This window comes from Camelus ferus, chromosome 8 (assembly GCF_009834535.1).
Source record: "Camelus ferus isolate YT-003-E chromosome 8, BCGSAC_Cfer_1.0, whole genome shotgun sequence".
In the NCBI taxonomy this organism is placed as follows: domain Eukaryota; kingdom Metazoa; phylum Chordata; class Mammalia; order Artiodactyla; family Camelidae; genus Camelus; species Camelus ferus.
In genome coordinates this window covers 50,054,935-50,080,523 of record NC_045703.1, presented here as the reverse complement: position 1 = coordinate 50,080,523, position 25,589 = coordinate 50,054,935, and the positions used below count along the sequence as shown (strand labels likewise).

General features: G+C 37.9%; 1 protein-coding gene across 1 annotated transcript in view; it reads left to right on the top strand.

The window, feature by feature from the left end:
- MAP7 (microtubule associated protein 7) overlaps nucleotides 1-14,150 on the top strand; it is a 133,609-nt gene extending 119,459 nt beyond the window's left edge. The window contains 5 exon segments of the mRNA XM_006188479.3: nucleotides 124-174; nucleotides 278-335; nucleotides 2,958-3,060; nucleotides 10,842-11,065; nucleotides 12,679-14,150. Of these exon segments, the coding sequence (XP_006188541.1) occupies nucleotides 124-174; nucleotides 278-335; nucleotides 2,958-3,060; nucleotides 10,842-11,065; nucleotides 12,679-12,689 (447 nt within the window). The 3' untranslated portion in view covers nucleotides 12,690-14,150.
- Nucleotides 14,151-25,589: the final 11,439 nt, after the last annotated feature.

The following is a 25,589-nucleotide window of genomic DNA, read 5'->3' as shown; positions in this document are numbered from 1 at the left end:
GACAGCTGTGTTTTCCCAAAATAATAGACAAGTTTTAATGACCTGCTATTTGCTTAGTCAGAGAAGTGCACCAGCCTTGCTTTCTCTATCTGATCTGTTTGCTCCATTCTTCCTTCCCTGCAGCGACTTGAAGAGATTATGAAAAGAACCAGGAGAACAGAAGCTGCAGATAAGGTATTAAGATGGCCATTTTTAAACTATTCATAACGGCTTTTTTTTTCTGTTTACTTTCACTTGCAATTTTAACATTAAAACATCTTTCTTTTTTCTTTATTAGAAAACTGTTGATCAGAGAAACGGAGATATAACCAAGGGAGCTCTCACTGGAGGAACAGGTATTTATTTCAGTGAACTCAAATGAATTCAAATATAGAATTTTTGAATTGACTCTCTAGAGGTCAAGATAAATCATTGATTGATTTAAAATTTTAAAAAATACTCATTGACTCAGAAGCTTAGGTGTGTCTCATCTAGTCCACAGATACTCCCTTTTATCTAAAAATCTCTAGCATTTCTAGCAGGGTTTTTTTTACACCTGTTTATACTCTAATGGAGTGTTTAATATCTTAAGTTATCTTATGTTATATATATCTATGTGTATATATGTATATATCTGTGTGTATATATGTATATATGCCTGTATAGCTATGTATACACACATGATAAGAATAATTTTGAGTTTATAAAATTAAATTTCATTTATTATTTACTACCTGCTGAAGGATCCTGCATTTATATTTGCTATTAAAGACATTAAACATTTTGACAATTTGTACTTATGACAGTTCTCAGAAATGAATTTAAATATTATTTCTTTTAGTTCTGACTTCAGAATAGAGTTTTAAATTTGAAAGGTGTTGAAATTTCATTAGAAAGTCGTTCATGTGCTGTAGGCTTTGGACAGAGCTGGTTAATTTCTTGGTGATTTTAAACCAAATTTGGTGTAAATAATAAAGTTTACCTAGTGTTTCAGTACTCAGATTCAATTACTATTTATTAAAATGCCTTCTTTGAGTCAGCTATGTCTGCGTACATTTTCTTGCTTAAGTTCCATTGCAGGCCTATGAGACAGAATATGCTTTATCTTGGAGTCAGCAAGCATTTTTGGAAACCTGTGTGCCAGGCCCTGTTGTAGGTGCTAGGATTCAGTGTGAACAGGTCAGGCAAAGTCCTCACCTCCAAGGAGCATTCAGAGTGAGTGACAGGCCTGGTTTGCACAGCTGAAGTCCAAGTCACCAGCTTGTTATTCAGTTCCTTTTGTGATTCCACGTGGTCTTCATGATTGTACATATCGGTGGTTGGTCGTTAGTTCAGTATTCAGTCATCTTCTTTCCTCATCTGCAATATCAATGTGAAAAGAAAGGACCAGAGATACCTCAGTTTCTTTTGCTGTTTTTTAAAGACTGGAGTGAAGATCTAATGAAGTGATGTATGTGAAAGAACATTTTTTGTAAACTCCAGGGGTTTTCAAATGTAAAATATTGGTATTTCAGGATTTGGTTTTATTTCAGTAGAGGCTACCCTCGTTTCTCAATGTCATGATTCCTTCATAGTAAGGTTTTCATGCTCTTTTAAAGATGCCCTAATTTTATTTGTTTGGAGAGTCACTGTAGTGGTTGCATATTAACCCCACTGCATTTTTATCAGGTCATCTCCAAGAATGTTATAATACATGTAGGCTTGAAGCAGGCGTAGCACCCAGTGAGTCATTAGAATGAGCACTTTAGGATGTAAATTGCACCAACTCAGGATTATTTGAGGAGCTGATGCTGTACTTTGTGCATGGCCAGATTCCTTGTTGGGTTTTTTATTTTTCCATCTTTCTTCTTCCTGCTATTGTCCTATCAATTCTTTGGATATTCTTTGTACCTCAGTTGGAGAATGAACAATGGGGAGAGGGAAGGTAAAATCTGTCAGTTGTCATACCTGGGTTTATCAACACTCATGATAAATTTGGTTTGCGTTAATACTGCTAAAAAGAGTCCTGAAGATTATATAACGGATGTTCTTCTTCTCCTGGTCCCACATGTGGTTGAGGACTGCATGGTGTCACCAGGGCTCCAAAGAGAATTCTAGGGCGGGCAGGCAGGTGACTTTTCAGACCTATCAGGAGTCTTCTCAGAGGTTGCCCATTACCAGCTTTGGCAGTGTCGGCAGGTTTTAAGTTATCAGTCTCTTCTTTGGTTCAGTTATCAGATACCTTGTACCTCTGGCAGTTTTACTGAATTTGTGCCAGGCTATGAAATAACACTTTCTCAGAATTAGTTCAGTTATTCTCTCACATCAAGCTGAAACCATAAACTGCCACAAAGGTCCCTGAAACTGTGACCTAGTAAGGTTTACAAGACTTGAAGTAAACCTGGCCCAGAGTTTAGAATCAGTCATCAATATTGTTGGCTTATGCTAGACTCCAGTGGGGAGCACTGAATGACTGGTGATGTAGTTAGGTACAATTCACTGGCCTTCCAGGCATGACATCTCTACCATTCTAAGTGTAGGTATAACTAAACTGAGTTTTAAAAAATATTTTCCACCACTTAGGTATTTCATGATGATTTGCTCCAAATCCTTCAGTAAAGACGTTCAGCGTTGGCCTGATCAAATCAGCTTACTGCTTTCTTCATCAGTTGCTTTGGTTTCGGTGTTACATATTTTTGATCCAAAGTCAATTTAGTGCAAGTGAAAATAATAGCAGTACTGATTTCTACCCTTATGACGTACTGAGCAGTGTTCTAAGTACTTTGCCTGTGTTAGTGCATTTAATTTTCACATTAGCCTATGAGGTAGGTATTGTTATCCATGAGGAAACTGAGGCACAGGGCATTTGTGGCTTGCCTAGGGTGACATAGCTGATAAGTAGTAGAGCCAGGACGTGCATCCAGGCTTTGTCCCCTAGGGTTTGAGTTTGACAGTACAGTAGTAGTAACGCTTTGTTCCATCTTCTTTGCTATGTCCAGCGGTATCTGCACTTCCATGTATGACAAACTCTTCAGGACAAGGAGAACCAGCAGCCAGCCCCCATGCGGTTACCTCACACCAATCCAAAGTGACTGCGGAGAGGTGAGTTAAACAGCTGAGGCCTCTTTTACTGACACACATTAGAGCAAAGCGCTATTGCTTTTGCCCCACCAATCCTACCAGAATTTCTGGGCTGGGCAGAATTTCAGAGTTTTAACATGAAGGTTTATTTTTATTGAGGATCATTAATTTTTGATAGAGCTAGTAATTCTGTAATCTGGGAAAAGGAAAATATCTTTTTTCTTGAATCTTTAAATAGGATGATGAAGTTTTTGTGTGACTATTAAAAAGTTTCAGGGAATAATGTTGCTTTTCTTTGTATATATTTGGCATGATCTAGACCACCTTCACACCCTTTAATGATATAGAACAACTGTATTTTCACTGTACATAATATTACAGTGAGTCACAGGTTTGCTCCATAGTAAAAATTTAGATGCCAGTATTTCTTACACTAGTTGTGGGGCTTCATATTGAGGAAATAAAAGGTTGCTAACAAGAGTTAAGAAAGAAGTATGGATTGAAGAAATATTACCTTTCTCTTCCCTTGCAATTAAATTGACCGCGTCATAAGAGCACTCTCAAAAATGAAAAATAAGGGTAATCATAGCCTGTGCCTAAATCCAGTCAGAGAGAACTTGTAGAAATATTTGTAATAAATGTTCAAAAATTTCAGCTGTGACTTTTTAATTTTCAGAATTTATTTAATTTTTTTATGAGTTCTTCTGTCTCTAATATCAGTCTTTGCTTCCATCAAAGAATTGAAGCTCCTGAATTTAATTTTTTTCTTTCAACAGATAATATGTCTTTTAAGATCTTTTTTCTTCCAATTTTATTGAGCTATAATTGACCACTGTCTTGAGTTTAAGGTATTCCATATAATGATTTAATATACATAAATTAATTTTTTCTTAATCTAAAAATACATTTCTGCACAGCATTTTATATTATTGGCAGCAATGAAAAGATAAGTTACCCTAAGCTGGATATCCTAAGTTGTCTATTAGTCATAAGATACCTGTGGTTATCTTTCTGGGACAGTAAAAATTTTTTGATTTTGCCCACTATAATACCAAAGAAGATAACTTTCCTAAGAGAGCGCTTACCAATAAGCTTTTGATTATGTTGAATAAATTTATTGTCATAATTATAATTACCTAAAATATCCAATAAGTGACATTACACTTTTAGTTACAGCTTGATTTTCAAATAAAATATTCATTTCCAACTGCTATAATTTATGACATTTAATTCATTGACTTAAGAAATTTTAAGGAAAGGATAAAAATTACCACAGAGAGAACTCCATTATTATAAGGAATAGGTTTATTAAGACACTTATAATTCTCTCTGAGGAATAAAATTAGTATACATTAGTTGATGCTCTTCAGTGGTAAAATCACCAGTGATCAATTATTATATAATAAGCTGAAACATAATACTACTAGGAAAAATATAAACAGACCTTTTTCTAGTCTTTCACTTAATATAATATAGGCAGATCCAGTTTAGTATCAAATATAAACATTAGTATATAACACAAGAATGACCCTAACAAATTAAATCCATTTTGGCCCCAATGTTTTCTCCCTTCTAAAGGAAAAAAATCCTAGCAGATTCCTGGAGTTATGCAAGTGTTACTATGTTTACAAATATAAACTTAGGTTTAAGTTTCTGATAGGTCTTATTTATCTATAAAGCCAAAACAAATCACAAATTTAAGTTTTAATAAAAAACACTGCTAGCTCAAAAACATTCAAATTAAAAGATATTTGTCATGAAGAATATTTTTCTGAAATTAAGGCAACAGTATACACATGGACCTGATGCATTAGAGATGCTCTGTGCTACCATGAGTTGCTGGTGATTATTTCACCCATTGTTTTTCTCTATTTAAACTGCTTTAAAACCTCAAATCTCTTTTCATACAGTGTACCATGATATCTCTTGGCTTTTACTTGGCATTAACACAATATTTATTTACCCAGTTCACAAACTGGTTTGTTACTAGCCCTTGTCACGTAAGCTGGTGCTACCTGGTATCAGTATGCTCTGAAATGCTAATGAAGAATGAAGCACCAAAATCATGTGATAACACTCAGTTTTGTGATAGCTATGTAGATGATCAGACTATTCTAATGATTTTTTTTTATTTTATCAGAGCAAAAACAAATTTGTAAAAATTCATATAAAGAGTTGGAACCCAGTTTGAGAAACACAGTCCATTTCTTAATGACCCTGGCCTCTGGGGAATGTTTAGTGTACTGTTAAATTTATTCCTCATTGCGTGATACACAAAGCTTACAATGTGTAACCTAAGAAACTCTGCTTCCCTTAATTATTTTAAAATTTATCTTCCTTGAATTTATCCATGCCAATCTTGAAACAATCTGTATTTTCACTTTACATCATCTCTCGTAGTAACAACATAAAGAAGTACTTGTATTTCTCTTATAGAGAACTTGCAGTTTAAAAGTTAGGACCCATGATTGTCATAAATTAGGTTTCAGGGAATAAGTCCTTTTTCACAATTTCCATACCTTTCATGATTTTATGGATTTTTTTCTATTCCCTTTCTACTTTCATTTTATTAACCGAATATTTTTGTTATGCTTACTACATCAGTAAGGGTTCAATCAGGAGAGAGAAACCAGAGATTAATTTGAACAGGAAAACGTAACATCAAGAATAACTGTTACTTGGGATTGGAGTAACAGGAGGTTGGCTAGTAAGAAGTAAAGAATACAGGAGTAGCAGATAAAAGCAGCGTCCCCATCCCCTGGGCCATACCCAAGGAAGAGTCCCCTCCTTCAGGGCTTCCATCCAGACCTTGTTGGACAGGATATGACTGTGAGACACTAGATGGTGGAGAAGTTGCTATGGTTTCTTGACAGTGGACCTGGCCAGATAGCCACCCTCTAGAATGCTGGGGAAAAGCTGTCCACTGGAAGGTGTCTCACCAGAGGTCCTCTACCGCAAGTCTGCCCTAGAAGGATGCTGGGGGGAGCTGCTGGCCATGGTGCATTGCAGGAACTGGCACTGAGGAATTCTCAAGCACTGCAGGAGCCGGACTCTGGGAAGGCCCCAAGGATGTGCTGCCAGAGCGTGCTGAGCGTGCATACCCAAACCAAAAAGCAGAACTCCTTCCTCCTACAGTGTCTCTCCAACAGCCATGATTGACAGAGCTTAAGCTGGCAAAGGAAAATTATTTAAAGGGCCCAGATCCAATTTCACAGAGCAGAAATGGAGGGTAAATTTTGAGCTGAGAGGCAGAAAAGGAAAAAAAAAAAAAAACTAACAGGTTTGCCTTATCTTTAAAAGGCTCCTTCCCCAGATCTTTGATCATTGAGTCATATTTCTCTAGAGATTCTTCAACATGAGTGTGGAGGTGAGGAAGAAGTGCTTTAGAACCAAAAGTCCCTAGGTTTTTTTATATATATATATTTTATTTATTATTGTATTGTTTAATTATTTTACTTTGGGGGTTGGGGGAGAGAGGTAATTAGGCTTAGGAGGTACTAGGGATTGAACCCAGGACCTCGTGCATGCTAAGCATGTGCTCTACCACTGAGCTATACCCTGCCCCCCAAAAGTTCCTAGAAGTTCAACAACTCTGGGATTAACCTACTTAGAAAACTAAGAATATCTCATCTGGACCTGGCGATATCTCCCCCACAAGATATGGAAGAGGGGTGGGGTACAATATTGTCAGTGAAGGAGTTCCTAAACCCGTGTTGCCCCATACAAACGTTAGGTGTTATCTTTATCCTTCTAAAGTGCAGTGTCTAGAAGACACACAGTATAGTGGGTGTAGCTGCAGTGTGATAATGTAGAAAAATACTTTTGTGTTATATCTGGTATCCCGTCTTCCTTTGCCTCATATTTTATTGGCTTTTTCTTGAACCATAAAAAACTAAAGATCCAGTGTCACCAGGAAGCAGTTCACAGTGATCGCAAGATCTTTTACCTCCACTGTGGCTGATAACTCTCCGTCTTGTAAGGACAGCTCAGCCTACAGTTCTCTAAACTCATTGCTTTCCCTGTTATGCTCAAGGGATTCTTCTTATGACTTGCATTTCCCAGAATAAGTATTATCTGCATACTCAAAATGTTCACCCTGTATGTCTTCCAGATAATTATAAAACTGGCGTTAGCACCTGACCCTGAGGCTGCCTGCCACTCATCCTCCTTCATCTAGAGAAGGACCTCTTGTACTTATCATACCCTTCCCTAAGACAGTTTCCTATTCACAAATGGACATTCCTTTTGATTCAGTGGAGACTCATATTTCTAAACAGTTTTACTTCTGAAATCCTGTTAAGGACTTAAAACTACAAATAAATCATTTCCATTGATGCTCTCTTTTACACCCAGTTTCAAGTCAACCTTGAAATCACTTTTACCAGAGTCACTGTTTTCCACGTCAGTGCCTTACGTTTAGTGAAGCATTCTGTAATCCTTGCAGTCAGCTTCTTTATTAAATGCCCTGCTATGCACCCAAAGTAGAGTTACAGATTTCCCCCAGCCTGCCCACTATGAATTAAATCACTAGTTGGAGATTCCCAGGGTCCTTTCCAAGGAACTTGATGTGGGAATCCACTGTGGGAATCCACTGTGACAGGGTGGCAGGGTTTGTTTTCACTAGAAAACTCCACTCCTGAGAAGGAATATTTTTGGTTCAGATTAGGGGAAGTTTGCCTTTTTAGAATGTCTTGAGTACCTTGTACTCGAAGAAGAGGTTTGTCTTCTCTTTAGGAAAAATAAATGAGTGCTGGGAACTGGGTTATATTCGCCCCTACCCACCCCACGAGGATGTCAGCAAATGGTCTCACAGGACCTGGGGATGACTGAGTCCTCCTGATATTCCTTTTCCAGCACTCACAGCACTCCTGGTACAGGGAAACCCTGCACAGGAACACCCTGAACCTTGAAGGGCCTGAGTGACATGTCTGGCCCCTGTGGTTTCTCTGGCTCTGGGTTTTGGTATGCGATCCTCTTCAAGCATGAAAGCCATTCTCCTTGTCTGACAGTCTCCCTGCTGACAATAGGTAGAACTGAAGAGGGTTGGTGTTGCCAAAATTCTGGCCAACTTTTAAAGATGCCAAGAAATATATGAGCCTGGACAGGATGGTTCTCACTCCAGAAGCCGTTTAGGTTCTTTAGAGAGTGTATCATAGAGGGAAGTGCCCAGGGAGTGGAGAAGAACATCTGTTCATGGATAGGAAACTTGCTCGGAAACAGGAAACAGAGGATACAGATAAATGTGTGAGTACAAGTGTGTGGGGGATATGGTGGGAAGAAATTAAGTTTCTCAGGTCATTCAGATACGTTCTTCCACGTCCAGCTGCGAATCTCTATTCTAGAAGCTAAAAAAGTCTCATGAGTATACATACAGTCTACTGTCTTACCCTCCTAATACCCCTACAAGACATTTTATTATGCTTGTTCTTAGCCCTAGGGAACTGTCTTTTCAATGGAATGTTCCTTCTCTCTTACACAAGGGATTTGTAGTAATTTCAGGTTTTGCCCTAGTGGTTTTCCTCCAAATCTTAGGAGTTTATCGTTTTTAGGTTTGTCTAAAGGAAAAGTAACATTCCCAAGCCCCTATCATTCAGACAGAAAGCGATGTATCACTTTCAAAGTTGCTCACTATAACATGATAAGAAAAATTTGAAAATAAGGTCTTGGCTACCGTAAGATGTATAGACTATCAGATTTCCACCATGGTCCAGCCCCCTTCCCTGGCTAGGCTTTGGACCAGCCGAGTACGTGGTCTTCAAGAGTCTTGCATCCAGCTTCAACCTCCAGAGTGTAGACAAAGGGAATTCAGAAGCTGGTGCTCGTATCTTGAGAGGGCACACAGATCCATAAACCCTAACCCCAGTGACTTCAGTCTGTTTTGTAGTTTCTGCTGATCAGTGTCCTCTGAACATTTAATAATTGGGCTTCAAAAACATATAGCACAATTATTCCTGTCATTGCTATAAGAATGGGTGGGGTGGTTGGGTAGGAGTGGGAGGGGAAAATGAGGTCAGCTTTTGACTCAAGTCTGGGGTTGGCATTGCCACACAGCTTGTCAGCACACGCAGGCCTGGAAGGTGACGGGAGTTGAGACGGTCAAGGCACCAGGGTTTTGAAGATTCATTCCTCTTCTTTTTCTTTCGCCCAAACTTCTACTTAAAAATCTCTTTGGGAGGAGAACCAAAACTCTTCCCTGGTTACAGAAAGCCCATTGGTGTTGGAAAAGAACAGGAGGATGGGTGTGGCAGCCCAGGCACCTAGGACGGCAGGTGATAGGGGGTGTGTGTGTGTGTGTGTGTGTGTGTGTGTGTGTGTGCGCGCGCGCGCATGCGCGCACTCATGTAGACCACCGTGATGCCAAGCCTCCGACCCCCTCCTTGCTGAAATAGTGGAAAAGCACCATCACAGTCTGAATGTGTATAATATTTTTGTTTTTCCCACAGCACTTTTACAGATAATATTTTCAATGTACCCTGTAGTGCCTAGGACAGGCATCTTGATTTTTTTTTTCTAGAAGAGAAAGTTTAACAGAAATATATCAAAATATCCAAATCAGAAATGCTTTAGAATATGTTCCACAAAAGCAATATTTCTCACTGACTGAGGAAAGTACTATTTCCTCAATAGCAAAGATTCCTCAAAAAAAAAAAAAGGCAATGGAAAGATTGGATGTGTATTATCTTCATTTCTACCATTTGGGGAAGGAGTAACTAACTTGCTAAAGTTCAGGCAGTGGGCATTACTGGCATTAGAGACCTGATTTTCTGATCTCTTTCCACAGATCTCTATCTAGAGCTAGACATTCAGTTTATGATCAGTATGTGTTAGGAGTTAAAACCTTTACAATTTCTGCTTCATATTTTTACTCTTGTTTTCCATTTGAAGATTTTTAAGCTTAGAATGTCAAATAGTCATTTTTTTATACATGAATTGAGCACTGAACAAATTATGAAGCTTGCAAGTAAGTTTACTGCTGCAGCCAGTTAAGATGAACAATAAAATTAATCTAGCATTCATCTGATGCACAGGCATTGTTTTTGCTACACTGTAAAGTGTGCCAATGAACATACAAAGGGCTGCCTATTGGCTTACGAAGTGTGCAAGGGGAGTGAATAACCCTAAGAGAAATTACAGGTAGACAATTAAGGATTTGGTGGCCAGTTAAAATGTATCAAAAATCCAAAGATATTAAAGCATGAATTAATAAGGATCAAGGTGGGGTCAGAGGCAAAGATGAAAAGGTTGGTCTTGAAAAATTTGCCTATAAAATTATGCACATGTTTTAGGAAGCAAGAGATATCCAGGAAGGGCTGAAATTTGAATAGCCAGGGAGTATACAAAATAGCATTGTGAGAAAAACATAGGGCCAGAGATCAAGAGATCATATATTCAGTCTAGACTGTCTCCCAGTAGTTGTGCGGCTTGTGCAAATAACTCCCCTCACCCCCAAATTATAATCCTCTCATCTTTGAAGTAAAGTCCTAATAAGGGCTACTCTTAATCAGACAAAGGAATGTAAAATCCCTGCAGTAGAAATTTGTTAAATGTATGTAGAACTATTCATGGTGATAATCTGTTCTAATCGATAAGAACAATTTTAAAAAGATTTTTTTAAATAAGAATTTAAAATCCAACTATGTCAGAATTCACCATTACTGTTAGTAATGATGAGGTCAGTCATTCTAACATTTTGATTGTAAGATCATAAAATTATTTATTATGAAAATTTTTGGTTGTCCTGAAAATGCGTTTTCCAGTTTTAATACTAAATTCTTTTAATTTTGATTTTTCAAATTCCCTAGTACTCCCAATTTGGAGAAACAACCAAATGAAAATGGAGTATCAGTTCAGAATGAAAATTTTGAAGAAATTATAAATTTGCCCATTGGCTCTAAACCATCCAGATTAGATGTCACCACCAGTGAGACTGCGGATCTTCCTTTGAATCCAATCTTGGCCTTTGACGATGAAGGGACACTTGGGCCACTGCCTCAGGTAGATGGTGTTCAGACACAGCAGACAGCAGGTAAGCTTGCCTCAGACTCCCTTTAGTGATCACCAGAAAGACGTATGTGACCCCCAGAAGGGAATGAACCTTCTTCAAGGGACCAAACAAACCACATGGAAGGACTGTGCATGGGTCACAGAAATTGAATTTTCAGTTGGATTGGGCAACTTCTATCACCCCTCCCATTCTCCCACTTGGTGTAGAAACTCAGTCTGCAGCACCCACTGCGTATCCATGAGCCTCCTCGTGGAGCAGTGTACCCTGCATGGCCCCATAGCGCATGCTGTCAGTGTCACTTAACACTTAGTGTTAAGACAGACCTGTGATGCCTCACCATAAGCTACGGGCCATTGAACTCGTTCTGCCCACTGGAGAAAAGGTTTGGTTTTTATTTCATCTTTCTCAGCTCTTTGGATATCTAAAGACTGCCATTGTGTTCTCCCATCATTTTTCTCTTTTGAGTTTACCAACCTGGATAAATATTATTGTCCTTTTTAAATTTAATAAGATACATAGAGACAGTTTAGGTAATGGGACTGGCATTCCAAACTAGGAGCATGCTGAACCCAAGGGTCTTCCATCCCCTGCTGAGCAACTATCACTGCTGAAACTGCAGGTGGTTCTGTCATACCCTGTCTCTGGGACTCATGCTTAACCTGAAGTCTTTGTGCAAAAAGAACAATAACTTTACAGGACCCAAAGAAATAACGTAAAAAATGACCAACTCAGTGCTCATAGTAACTCAACAGCACAATCCCATCAGTCTCAAAAATAAGTGGGATATTTGACATGACATTGTAAAATGATTATAAATCAATAAAAAATGTTAAAAAAAAAAAAAAGTAAGTAACAGATATTTTCTTTAACCACTTTAACTGGTTGAAAAAGCCAATACTGAACTGTCTATCCAAATGAAGCTAGTCTTTTTTTTTCCCCTTCAATATACTGATCTTGGGAGTGTAACTTCACTTTAGTGGTCTACTTTTCTAGATTGTAGAAGGAAGCGATGAGGCCTGACATTCTGACTCTTCTGCCTGTGAGAACACTCTGCTTACCCATGTGTTGGTGGAAACATTTCTACTTTGTCACGTCACAGATTCACAGAGACCATAGGAACATCCAGATGACTTTCTGTTGCGTTTGCCAGGCTTTAAATCACCTTTTGATTGACCTGTCATTTCATCCTCACTGTTTTCCCTCTTCCGTACCTTCTCTAGGAACAAAGTCCAGTGTCTGATATTATGTGGTGTTAGGGTTCTTTTGGTGCCATGACTACTTATCAACAAACATTTACTTAACCTCCAATATACATTTGGAGCCCGAAGCGTCAGGTACTGAGGATTCAAGATGAACGTAAAAGCCCTGACCTCAAAGAAAAGCACAGTTGACTTATTCAGTTGAGAAAAGTAAACGATATAGAGCCTAAGTTAAAGAAAAGGACTTTTTCCTATTAGTGGTAGAATTCACTTAAATATAAGAACATGGATCCTAATAAAACTGCCTATTCTTATATGAGACAATGTCTATATAGAAGCATGGTAAGGCTTTAGGAATGTAAGACATTACCATAGTATTCTTTTGAGATTTTAAATGTCATATTAATCTTTTCTTTTTTCTGTCTCCTAATATAGAAGTTATATGAACATTTCTTCTGAAGAACCAAAGCAGAAATTTGTTAAGAATTTCTACAATTAATGGAATTCCTTCCATGCTATAAAGGAGCATCCCCCTCCTCCAGTTTTCTAAGGATTTCTTGATCATCATTTTGAAAAGACTTTATTAAAACCAGCGAAAGACAACAGACTGGATAGCTTTTCTAATAATTTTTGCCTGTAGAGAAAAAGAAATGCTCCTCGTTCTTCAGTACTTTAAAATGGCTTTTTCCAGTGTGCTCCTTCTTAGGAAATCAATATTTTTCTGCATTCTCTAAAAGATGAGAGCATTTGACTATAAAAAGAGATGGGCTGAGTAGGCGTGATTTTTCACATAGGTATTTTGGTCTTTAAAAGCTAACATGTAAAATTGACACAAAAATTTTTACCTTTTACAGTATAATACTTGAAATATAAGTACCTCTTGGTTCCACAAGTAGAGTGAATAGGAGAGGTGTTTAAATTAAGCCTGTTTGTTTATATATTACTACAAAGCGCTCTGTTTGTAGAGGCAAACTATAGGCAGGTTACCAGGTTCTTGTAAATGCACCTTGTACATGGACATTCTGCAGACCCCGCCGTCCTGTTATTCTTGCATCTCTTTTTGCAAACGCATACTCAACAGTTTTAAAATGTGAAGAAAAAAAAAGTTATTTTTTCAGAGCAAGAAAATAATTCACTGTCCTCTTAAATAATGTATTTATAAAGTTTTTTCAGATTAAAACTAATCAAAATAAATTAGAATAATGTGAGAACACTGCAAAATTTGATTTATGGGATGCATTCCTTTGTCACCATGAGAGAATGTTGCTGATGATTCAGGGCTATTTCTGAAGTCTTTTTATTGCTGCTGTCCCCAGTGATGGCGGGACTTATCTTTGCCTTACCTGATCACAAATTATATGGGGGACGGGGGGGGAGATTAAGATTTAGTATTTCTTTAAATAAAAAAAGAATTTGGTTTTGCTCGTTTAAGAGCAATGAAAAAGTGACAGAATGTTGACTGTGTTTAGCACCCAGGACACTACAGGATACCTTCCCAAAGGCCCTCGTTCTGCGTTGCATCCATGAGCTTTCACCTTTCATTCTTCTTCTTCACTTTTGCTGCTGAGCTTAGCTGTATAAACCTGCACTTTCATTTGATAATATAAATTCAATTTTATTTTACCATTCGAAGGAGAGAGAACATTGAGGGAACACATTTTTATTATGGAGTGTTAAAAAAAAAAGGTAAATTTCTGCCACTAGAGTGTGTTTTAGTAAAAGAGGGATTGATTAACCTACTAGATTGAATGAGAAGCTATTCATTTATTGGACTGTTTCCTTAAAATCCAAGCATATTGTCTTTAGTAACAGCTGTAATTTGTTAAAACATTAATTTTGGGTTTTTCCCTATTCTGAGTTGTCCATGTACACATAGTCATATTAAAAAAAAAAAATGTTCAACCAAATTGGGTTTTTTTGTTTAAATCGACCTAGCGTGAAACATCAGATGTGTTTGACATAGTTTTTCTTTTAGGTTTCTTTATTGTCATACCTTCACTTAGGTTGATTCTTAATTTTTCAACTTATTCTTCATTTAACCTCAGTCAGCTTCCTCTGAACAGGCATACAGAATAGGTTTATTTAAAATTGAGAGCAATAGTTCTGTTTTGGCTAGGTTTTCCTTTTTTTTTTAATTTTTTTTTTTTTTTTTACCTTGAGCATTCATTACGCAAAACTGAAAGCCTTCTAAGTAATCGAATTTTAATTAGAAGTGGTAGAAAATTGTTAACTATATTTTGTTAGTGACACTGGCAGAGGATGACCTTGACCTTTACAGTGGCTAGATTGCTTTCTGTCTAGCCTTTGAAGATCAGTATTCGCCTGCTGATCTAGAAGAGGTGCTTAATAGGCACTACATTAAGGGAAATTCTCAGGGATCAAATATGACCCTCTCCATGGAATGAGGGTGAGTGGGCTTTTAGTTTCCTTTTCCATACCACTGCAGTCTGTTCTAGGTCAGTTTAGTGACCCATCACAAGTTCATTTGGTAGATAACCACCAGCTTTTACTTGGAAGGTAAGGCTATATGTTTCCTCCTACATAATCTCACCACCTGGTGGCATATTATAATAAAAGCAAATCTGAAAGAGTTCTCTCACATGCACAAGTATGTATTCACAAGCAGGGCCCTTGGAAAGCTTGGGAAAGTTCTTTTCTGATCATAACCCCATAAATACCTTGACTGACAGGACAGCAGTGATATTCTGAAGGCAGGATTAGGTAACCCAGTGGATCAGGCAACACAGTCTTAAATGGGTGGGCTGGGGGAAGGCACAGGCACAGAGTTATAGACCTGCAATACTAACAGAAGTCATGAGCTTGTAGCATCTGCCATGTTGTTATAACTCATCTTGTGCATTTTCCCCCTTAAAATGTTTCTAGACAACCACTTACCTTTCAAGCGCCATTCACTAATGAACAATTACTAACATTCCCTTATGCTGATTAACACTGGTATAGATTTCGGTGATAATGTTTAAAGCCACCAGATTGGGGTCCTTCAAATTCTGCCTGGCCTACCCCCAGGGTAAGATTAAAGTTAAACTATACATATACAAATACATCAAAGTTTATACTAAAGCATTTTGAAGTAAATTATTGCATATTAAAATAAACAGGCACCAACAAATTCTCCCATCTTTTGCATTCTTTTTTTTTTTTAACTAATGGAAATTACTCAACTATTGGCCTACATTTGTTCTGTGCATAGAAATTAAAAGGCATGATGAAATGGCTACCTTAGATTAGGTTAGAAAAGCAATTTTTTTTTAATGACTTTCTAAGAAACATGTTCCTAACCTCACAGTCCCCTATTCCTGTTTTTAATCGTTGAACACCTAAGCCTGCTTAAAAATGCTCTAAGTTGTCATTTTCTCACATCCTTTGCACTTCATTGGTTTGGGGGAGGCTTTCTAAAGTCCAGGAGTTGGAAGAGAAAAGGACCAGCTGTGAACGGAGATGCAATTTTAAGTTTGTTACAATTTTTTTGATTGCAACCCTTTCCTTAGTGGCTGTTACTTGGGTCTTTATGTTGGTAGTTTTGATTATTATTTTAAAGATCAAAAGTAATTTTAGAAAATGACAAAAATTAGAGAATATTAAAAGCAGCAAGGGAAGAGCAACAAATAACATACAAGTTAAGTCCCATAAGGCTATCATCTGATTTTTCAGCAGAAACTCTGTAGGCCAGAAGGTAGTGGCACAATATATTTAAGATGATGAAAAAAACCTACAACCAAGAATATTCTACCCAGCAAGGTTCCCATTCAGATCTGATGGAGAAATTAAAAGCTTTATAGACAAGCAAAACCTAAGAGTTCAGCACCACCTAACCAGCTTTATAACATATGTTAAAGGAAATTCTCTGGGTGAAAAAGGCTGCGACTAGAAGTAAGAAAATTACAAAATGAATGAGGTAAACATACACTAAAGGTAGGAAATCATCTACACACAAAGCTAGAAAGGAGGTCAAAAGACAAAAATAGTAAAGTCATCTATATCCACAATAAGCAGGTAAGGGATACACAAAACAATTAGATATAAAATATGACATCAAAGACAATCATTTTGGGAGGAGAATACAAATGCTGGATTGTTAAAATGCATTCAACTTAAGAAATCAACAACTAAAATATCACATATATAGAGAGAAATTGCTATATATAAACCTCATGGTAACCACAAACTAAAAATTTGTAAGAGATACACAAAAAGAGAAGGGACTAATGACATTGCGATCAACTATAATATTTTTTAAAAAGAGAAAGGAATTCAAACATAATACTAAAGATAGTCATCAAATCACAAGAGAGCAAAAGAAGGGGGAAAAAAGACCTACAAAAATGAACCCAAAACAATTAACAAAATGTCAGTAAGAACATACATATCAATAATTACCCTAAATGTAAATGGACTAAATGCTCCAACCAAATAACATAGACTGACTGAATGGATGCCAAAACATTTATATGTATGCTGTGTAAGGAGACTCATTTCAGATCTAGAGACACAGACTGAAATTTGGGGATGGAAAAAGGTATTCCATGCACATGGAAATCAAAATAAAGCCAGAGTAGCAATACTTACAACAGATAAAATGAACTTTTAAAAAAAAGTTTGTTACAAGAGACAAAAGACACTACATGATGGTCAAGGGATCGATCCAAGAAAAAGATGTAACAATTGTAAATATACATGCACCCAACAAAGGAGCAGCTAAATACATAAGGCAAACATTAATGGATATAAAAGGAGAAGTCAACAGTAACACAATAATAGTAGAGGACTTTGACACCCCACTTACATCAATGGACAGATCATCCAGATTGAAAATCGATAAGGAAACGTGGGCCTTAAATGACAAATTAGACCACATGGAATTAATTGATACTTATAGAGCATTCCAGCCAAAAGCAGCAGAATCCACACTCTTTTCAAGTGTACATGAAACATTCTCCAGGATAGATCACATGTTAGGCACAAAAAAAGCCTTGATAAATTTAAGAAAATTAAAAACATAACAAGCATCCTTTACAACCACAACACTACAAGACTAGAAACAAACTACAAGAAAAAACTGTTAAAACACACACACGCACATGGAGGCTAAACAATATGCTACTAAACAACCAATGGGTCACCGAAGAAATCAAGGAAGTTAAAAAAATACCTAGAAACAAATGAAAATGAAAACATGACAATCCAACACCTATGGGACAGAGCAAAAGCAGTTCTAATGGAAGTTTATAGTGATACAAGCTTACCTCAGAAAACAAGAAAAATTGCAAATAAAAAACCTAATCTTACATCTAAAGAAACTAGAGGAAGAACAAACCCCAAATTTAGTAGAAGGAAAGAAATTATAAATATTAGAGCAGATAAATAAAAGAGACTTTAAAAAAAAATGGAAAAGATCAACGAAACTGAAAGCTGTTTCTTTGAAAAGATAAAATTGACAAACCTTTAGCCAGACTCACCAAGAAAAAAGGAGAGAGGGCCCAAATCAATAAAATCAGAAATGAAAAAGAAGTTAAAACCAACACCACAGAAATACAAAGAATTGTAAGAGACTACTCTGAACAACTATATGCTAAAGAAAATGGACATAGAAATAAATGAACAAATTCTTAGGAAGGTACAATCTCCCAAGACTGAACCAGGAAGAAATAGAAAATATGAACAGACCGATTAACAGGGCTGAAATTGAATCAGTAATTTTTTAAACTCCCAACAAACAAAAGTCCAGGACCAGATGGCTCCCCAGGTTATTTCTACCAAACATTTAGAGACTTATAACATCTATCCTTCTGAAACTATTCCAAAAAATTGCAGAGGAAGGAACACTTCCAGACTCATTCTATGAGGCCAGCATCACCCTGATACCAAAACCAAAGGTATCACAAAAAATGAAAATTACAGGCTAATATCACTGATGAACATAGATGCAAAAATCCTCAATAAAATACTAGCAAACCGAATCCAGCAATACATTAAAAGGATCATACACCATGATCAAGCGGGATTTACCCGAGGGACGTGAGGATTTTTCACTATCGCAAATCAATCAGTGTGCAATACCACGTTATCAAATAGAAAAATAAAAGCCATATGATCATATACAGATGCAGAAAAGGCTTTTGATAAAATTCAGCATCGATTTATGATAAAAACTCTCCAGAAAGTAGGAATAGAGGAATCATACCTCAATATAATAAAGGCCATATAATGCAAACCCACAGCTAACATCATACTCAGTGGTGAAAAGCTGAAAGCATTTCCTCTAAAATCAGGAACAAGACAAGGATGCCCACTCTCACCATTTTTATTCAACACAGTTTTGAAGTTCTAGCTGCAGCAATCAAAGAAAAAGTTATAAAGAAACCCAACTTGGAAAGGAAGAAATAAAATGTCACTATTTGCAGGTGACATGATACTATACATAGAAAATCCTAAAGATGCCACCAGAAATCTACTAGAGCTCATCAATGAATTCGGTAAAGTTATAGGATACAAAATTAATATTCAGAAACCTGTTGTATTTCTAGACACTAAAAATGAACCATCAGAAAAAGAAATTAAAGAAACAGTCCTATTTACGATCACATCAAAAAGAGTAAAATACCTAGGAATAAACCTACCTAAGGAGGTAAAAAAACCTATGATCAGAAAACTGCCAGACACTGATGAAAGAAACTGAAGACAACACAAACAGATGGAAAGATAAGCCATGTTCTTGGATTGGAAGAATATTGTTAAAATGACCATACTACCCCATGACCATTCTACCCAAGGCAGTCTACAGATTCAATGCAATATGCACTTGGAAAAGAATCTGAAAAAAGAAAATATATATGTATGTATATGTATAACTGAATCACTTTGCTGTACACCTGAAACTAACATTGCAAATCAACTACACTTAAATAAAAAATTTTAAAGGGATTGCATTGCAACAAACTAGTGAACATAACAAAAAAGCAGACTCACAGAACAAACTAGGAGTTACTAATGAGGAGAGAGAAGTGAGGAGGCGCAATATATAGGGGTGAGAGATTGAGAGGTACAAATTATTAGGTATAAAATAAGCCGCAGGGATATACTGTCCAACACAGGGAATGTAGCCAATATTTTGTGATAACTATAAATGGAGTGTAACCTTTGTAAATTGTCAGTCACTATGTTGTACATCTGTAAACTTGTATAGTATTATACATCAACTGTATGTCAATAAAAAAATTAAAATTAAAAATAAAGCAATTTTAGGAATTAGTGCCAAGATTGATAAAGTTCAAAAGAAAGAGTTTTAAATCACTGTTTAAAAATATACACTTGGAAAAGAATCTGAAAAGAAAATATATATGTATGTATATGTATAACTGAATCTCTTTGCTGTACACCTGAAACTAACATTGCAAATCAACTACACTTTAATAAAATTTTTTAAAATATATACACTAAAAATATATTAGGATTGACAATCACTTTTAAACTGTTGGATCTCAAACACCTTGCTGAAGATTAAAGGGAGAGGGTTAGAAGATGGGGATAACATTGGAAGCCACTGAGTGGTTAAGAAATGGTAGCTTTAGATGGGTTTGAATACTAGGTCTGCCACTGGTGAGTCATGAGGCTCAGGAATTTTCCTGCATTCTCCTGGTCTGGATTTCCATAATGCTCATCTCAGCGGGCTGTCTCAATAGTTATCAGGGGTGAATTAAATGAGAGTAAAGTACCCAGTAACTGTTCAATGTTAACAAGTTCTTTGTCTCCAGTTTGAGATGCCTATGGTAACCAGAGTCTCTAGCAAGGCAGCAGGAAACTGCCCAGGAGGTGGGGACTTATTTGTTTTTCTAATAGTGGCCTTGAGTCTTTTTTTAAATTGAAGTATAGTTGATTTACAATATTGTGTTATTTTCTGGTGTACACATTAGGTTTTTTTTTTTAACGTGCTCATTCTAGGTGTTATACCAAGCAAGCTAAACAGATGTGAACTCATTTCTCTACAACAGTATTAACAAGTTTAGAGTTTCTCATTATTTTTGAGTTACCATATTACTATACAATTTCATAATCACTCCTCCTCCCTCTGCCCCTCCCAAAATGTTTTCCTTCCAAAAAGAATCACTTTACATTTTTATGTATTTGGAGGCCCTTCTTGACACCACTTGATACAATTAGAGTTATATTGTTGGGTACAAAGTTGGGGGAGAGTAAATATTGCTCCAGAAGTTACTGTCAATGTGGGCCAACCCTCAGGAGGTGCTTTAGGAGGCTGGAGCAGCACGGAGAAATTTCTAAAGCAGTTGCTGAGAGGACAGTTAAGCAAATCATGTTCAGAATGTATCTAATGATTCCTTTTCCTCCCCAAATAGTGTTGTCTTACCAAAAGAGCTCAAAGAAGAGACAGACTAGGAAGGCTAGAATTTGGCCCTTGTTGGATTTGAGGGTCAGGAAGGGCACCCCTGAGTGTCTTCTATTGCTCAGTCTGGAGTCCTCCTTCCCCTTCAGCATGGTTGACAGGAGTTTGCCTCTTTGCTGTGAGCTGCACCTGCCCTCTGCTGTTGTTACATTGCCAACTGACTGAGAACCTCTGGCTGGAATGTCAGTGTCCCAGACTTTTGGATGTTTGGAGTTAATTGGGGGAGGGTTGGAAAAGGTAAGTGGGGAACCACCAACAATGACTGACATCACATTGCCAAGGTAAGATCGGTGAAAATAAAATGGCTCTCGAAGCCACTGTCAGTGGCCCATTCCCTAGGGCCACCCATGCACAATGAAGTATCTGAGGAAACATCTGGGAGAAGGCATGTGCCTTCTCCCTGGACTGAGCTCCTGTCATCCGTTGTGGCAGTGGCTGGATGATGCTCCGTTTTTTGGTTGTCTTTTCTGCCTTGTCTCACTTCTACATTCCCTTACAGGAGTTCCCTTCACATCCAGGTAGACTACGGGCACTCAAATCCTTGCTACAGGGTCTGCTTCCAGGGAAACCAGAACAAAGGGTGTAGTGCTAAGGCCTATAATCATACTTTTATAAAACAAATAACATCTTAATCTTCTAAGAAGAGCTTAGCTCATGTTCTTAAATGAATGAAGAAACTTAATTTGGAAAACCCACTCTAGTGTTCTCATTCTCATTTTGTCACGTAAGACACCAGTCAGGGGAAACGTTTTCAGCATAATTCAATTCTTACTGGATATAAATTATCAGTAGGGAACGTGCTGTAACTTCCGGGTGGATACAGGCCTGTGATCACCGAAGTATTTCCCTCATTATTTTCCCTACTCATTGTGTTTGGGCTATGGGCTCCCAGCTGTTGAATTCTATTTTCTTACCTTTGTACTTACATCCGAGGTCCTTTTGAGAGAGGTTTCTCCCCTTCACAGTCCTTCAAGCCTCTTAGGGTGGGACCACTCCGAACCCTCACAGCATTCTCTGTGCTGCTGTTACCAAGTTCAGGAGAGTTAGAGTATTAAATTTGTAACATTTTCTGAAAGAATCTAAAAAAAAAAATCTAATAACCTTTCTAACAATGTGGTAAACTCAGAATCATATTACTTTTTCAAAAAAATAAGTTGCCACTGCTACATATACAAATTAGTTACCAAACCAAAAAAAAATCCACCTGGTAGCTAAAAAATGCCATTTTAAAATGATCTAACAAATTTTTTTAAAAAATAGTAATTTGGGACAGTGCTATAAACACAAAGATGACCTACCTGCTGTTTCTTTTATACATATTTCAAGTACTCCAAGTTTAAATCTATGATGATTTTGATAATATTTACTCAGGTAATATTTTAGGAATAGAGATATAGGAAGTATTAGGCCAAAAATCCTGAAAGCCTGCTTTCTGATGGAAAAATAATCTATTGCTTAAGTTCCAACAGGAAGGAATAAAATGGAAATGTAGCCTAGTTTATAAACTAGAACGAACTAGAGATGGAAATGGCATTCTATCCTAAAGACACCACCATCGCTGTGTTGACTTCCAGGTTTCCTGAAAATCATGAGTGGTATTCTCCTCCTAACCCTTTGAGTCAGCTCAGAAAAAGTTCGTGTTCCTTTCCAATAGCTCGTGTAGGCTAGGAGCACACCCAGATGCGTTTGTGCTTCACTCAACCTAGAACACGTGCTTCTCATAGCCCAGCCAAGCCAACAGGTTTGGGCTGTAGCCCCAGTTATAGAAGAAAACCATTGTCCTAACTGAGAGGCCACCATCCTGAATGCTCCCAGCCTGCCGCTGCCCGGCCAGATTTTATACCTGTGTAACTCTGCTCCTGCTGGGTCCTCTGTTGGGACATTACCCAACACTGCAGCTGCCACCCATGATGATTCTTTTACACTTGTGCAAGTTCTCAGCAGTAATGGGACTCAAAATCCCCAATCTGCAAGAGTCATCCTGAGATAAAGAGGTCACTGCCCAGAGGCGGCCTGCAGGGCTTTGGTCAAAGGTAAACAAAGCCAGATGATAGAGACAGTGGTAAGGATAGATCTTAATCAGTAATACAGTGTTGCAATAGAGAAAAGAATTAAGGGTAAAGCACACACAGCTTTAATTTGTATAGAGGTGATGGCATTTTAAGGGGAAATGAGGGAATAAGGAGGGTGCTGAGCAGGTGCTCAGTAGAGCCAGAGAGGTGAAAATTACAGAAAGCTGGGAGGGAGGTGCTGGCCCATGTAAACACATCTGCACTTTGTTAACTGACTCTGTTAAGGTTGGGCTCCTACTCTCCCACATAGCCTGGGAGACCCCTGTTTTCAGGTGTGGGCTGGAACAAGCTGTGTTTCTCAGTCCTGCCTTTGCTCATGCTGTTCCTCTTTTACTAATACTCTCTACCACATATGAGTGTTTGGAGGATTACAGGGGATCTAGCATGTAAAGATCTTAGCACCATGCTAAACCCATGGCAAGCATTTGGTATTTATCAGCTAAATAAAAAGACTCAAGCAGAAATAGAATCAAAACAGAAACAGATTACAAAACAGAATTGCAGACATAGAAAACAAACTTATGGTTACCAGGGGAGGGAGGGGCTGGGAAGGGATAAAATGGAGTTCGAGATTCGCACATACTAACTACTATATAAAAAAATAGATAAACAACAAGTTTCTTCAGTATAGCACAGGGAACTATATTCAACATCTTGTAGTAACCTATAATGAAAAAGAATATGAAAACAAATATATGTATGTATATGTATGACTGAAATACTATGCTGTACAGCAGAAATTGACACAACATTGTAAACTGACTATGCTTCAATTAAAATTTTTTAAGTTAAAAAAATAAAAAGGCAAAAACACTAACATTTAAATAGAAAGGAAGGGTGCCTTCTTCTCATCACCTTTCTTTGCAGGAGCCATCCTGCCAGTCCCGGGGTTTTTGAAAATCTACATTTAATGTGGATGAGAACTAACTGATGATTATCTATAAATAAAGTTTTAGAACCACCAAAAAAAAAACCAAACCCAAAAAACATTAACATCTCCAGTGATAAATATTAATACCACCAGTCCTAGTCATGGGACAGATCCACGTACGTGTCCCCATATGACACACTGAGAAAACATGGCATTTTGATATTCCTGCCAAAAATGCATAACCTAAATTTAATGGTGATGAAACATCAGACAGTCCCAAAATAAAAAGGATTTTACAAAGTAACAGGCCTGTACTCTTCAAAATGTTAAGGCCATGAAAGACAAGGAAAGACAAACATTTCCAGATCTAAGGAGACTAAAAAGAAAATGTAAGAACTAAATGCACATATATTCCTGAATTGGCTCCTTTGTTTATAGGAGACAATATTGGAAGGACAGGCAAAGCAAATGTTGGGGGGCAGGGGGGTCTGTGAAATAGCTGGTGGTGAGGGACCAGTGTTAATTTCTAGACTGCTCTCATCAGGTGGGAGAGTGCTCGTTAGGAACTGTGAACTGAAGTATTAGCGGTTAATAGGGAGCACGTATATCTGTAACCCTCAAATAGCTTAGAGGGAAAACGCATGTAATATACATATAATATGTATATACGTGTGTGTGGTATCTGTGTGTCCTGTGATGAGGCAAATGTAAAAAGCTAACTGGGGAATCTGTATGAAGGGTGTATGGGAGTTCTTTGTGTTGTTTCTGTGATTTTCCAGAATTTGAAGTTATTCCAGAATTTTTTAATGTTTAAATATATATACATAAGTTTGGGGTGATCTCTGTTCCTTCTGCCTGCAGTTAGCACAGAAAATATGACAGTTATAACCTAGTTTAAGGATTCCATTCACAGCTGCGTCATAAACCAGCACTACGACCATGAGCAAGTCAAACAGTGACAATGGCTTCTATTGAAGTCTTATTCTTTGTGGAGACAGTGTGCAGACCACTTTATACACATCCTCCCAACAAAGTCAGCACCTTGCCCAGGACCACACAGCTGAAACGGGCAGGGGCAGGCTCTGAGTTCAGGCCTGCCTCCTGCACAGCTCAGGCTACTACCCCCCTGCTATCCTAGTTTGTAAAAAGACAAAATTGCACTAAATGACTACTAAACCTCTTTTTAAGCACTCAGATTCTATAAGGCACACTTCCAGGTTTCTTTTCTAGAGATTGTGATTCATTTGGTGTCGTGGTGAGGGTGTCCTGGTTGACTCTTGGAATCAGACTTACTGGGGTCACATGTGTGTGATGCCTTGGCCAGGGCTCATTTGTTCAAGGTGACGTCTGGACCCCCAGCCTGGTATTTTCCCTTGACCTGCATGTGGGTGACCAGTATCCCCCTCTCAGCCACGCTTTGCTGCACAGCACACTTCTGGAGCTGGAACATCAGAGCTGCTCTCTTATGAGGGGATTGAGTTGTAGCCCACAATTTACATGCAGTGACCACACATCCTGGTTTGCTGGAACAGTTTCCATTTAGCCTGCTGTCCTGGCTAGGTACTCCTAGCACCCCCTTTTACTCTTGAAAGGTACTCTGTTTGGACACAGTTTCTATCATCAGGCTGCTGGAGCCCTCCCTCCTGGTTCTGGCTGTCAGAGCTGCCCCTAGGCAGTCTGTCTCCAGCACACCCAGTTCATCTCCATCTTTAACCAGCGCATCTCTGACCAGATCATGTTGCACTTGGTCCATAAAGCTTAAAAGAACCACCAGACTCTGAGAGTCATTTATAGTTTCACTAAACAGCAGCATAGATCTGTCTGCAAGCCGGAGCTTCCTGCAGTCTTTCTTAAAGTCATATATATACAGCTATTGCTCCTAAAGTCAAATTTTCAAACCCAATTCTTTCCTTGTCAAAGACAGCGTCGTTACATAAACCCTAAGCGCCGTGCTGATGGCTTGTCTTCGTCTCATCATCACTGG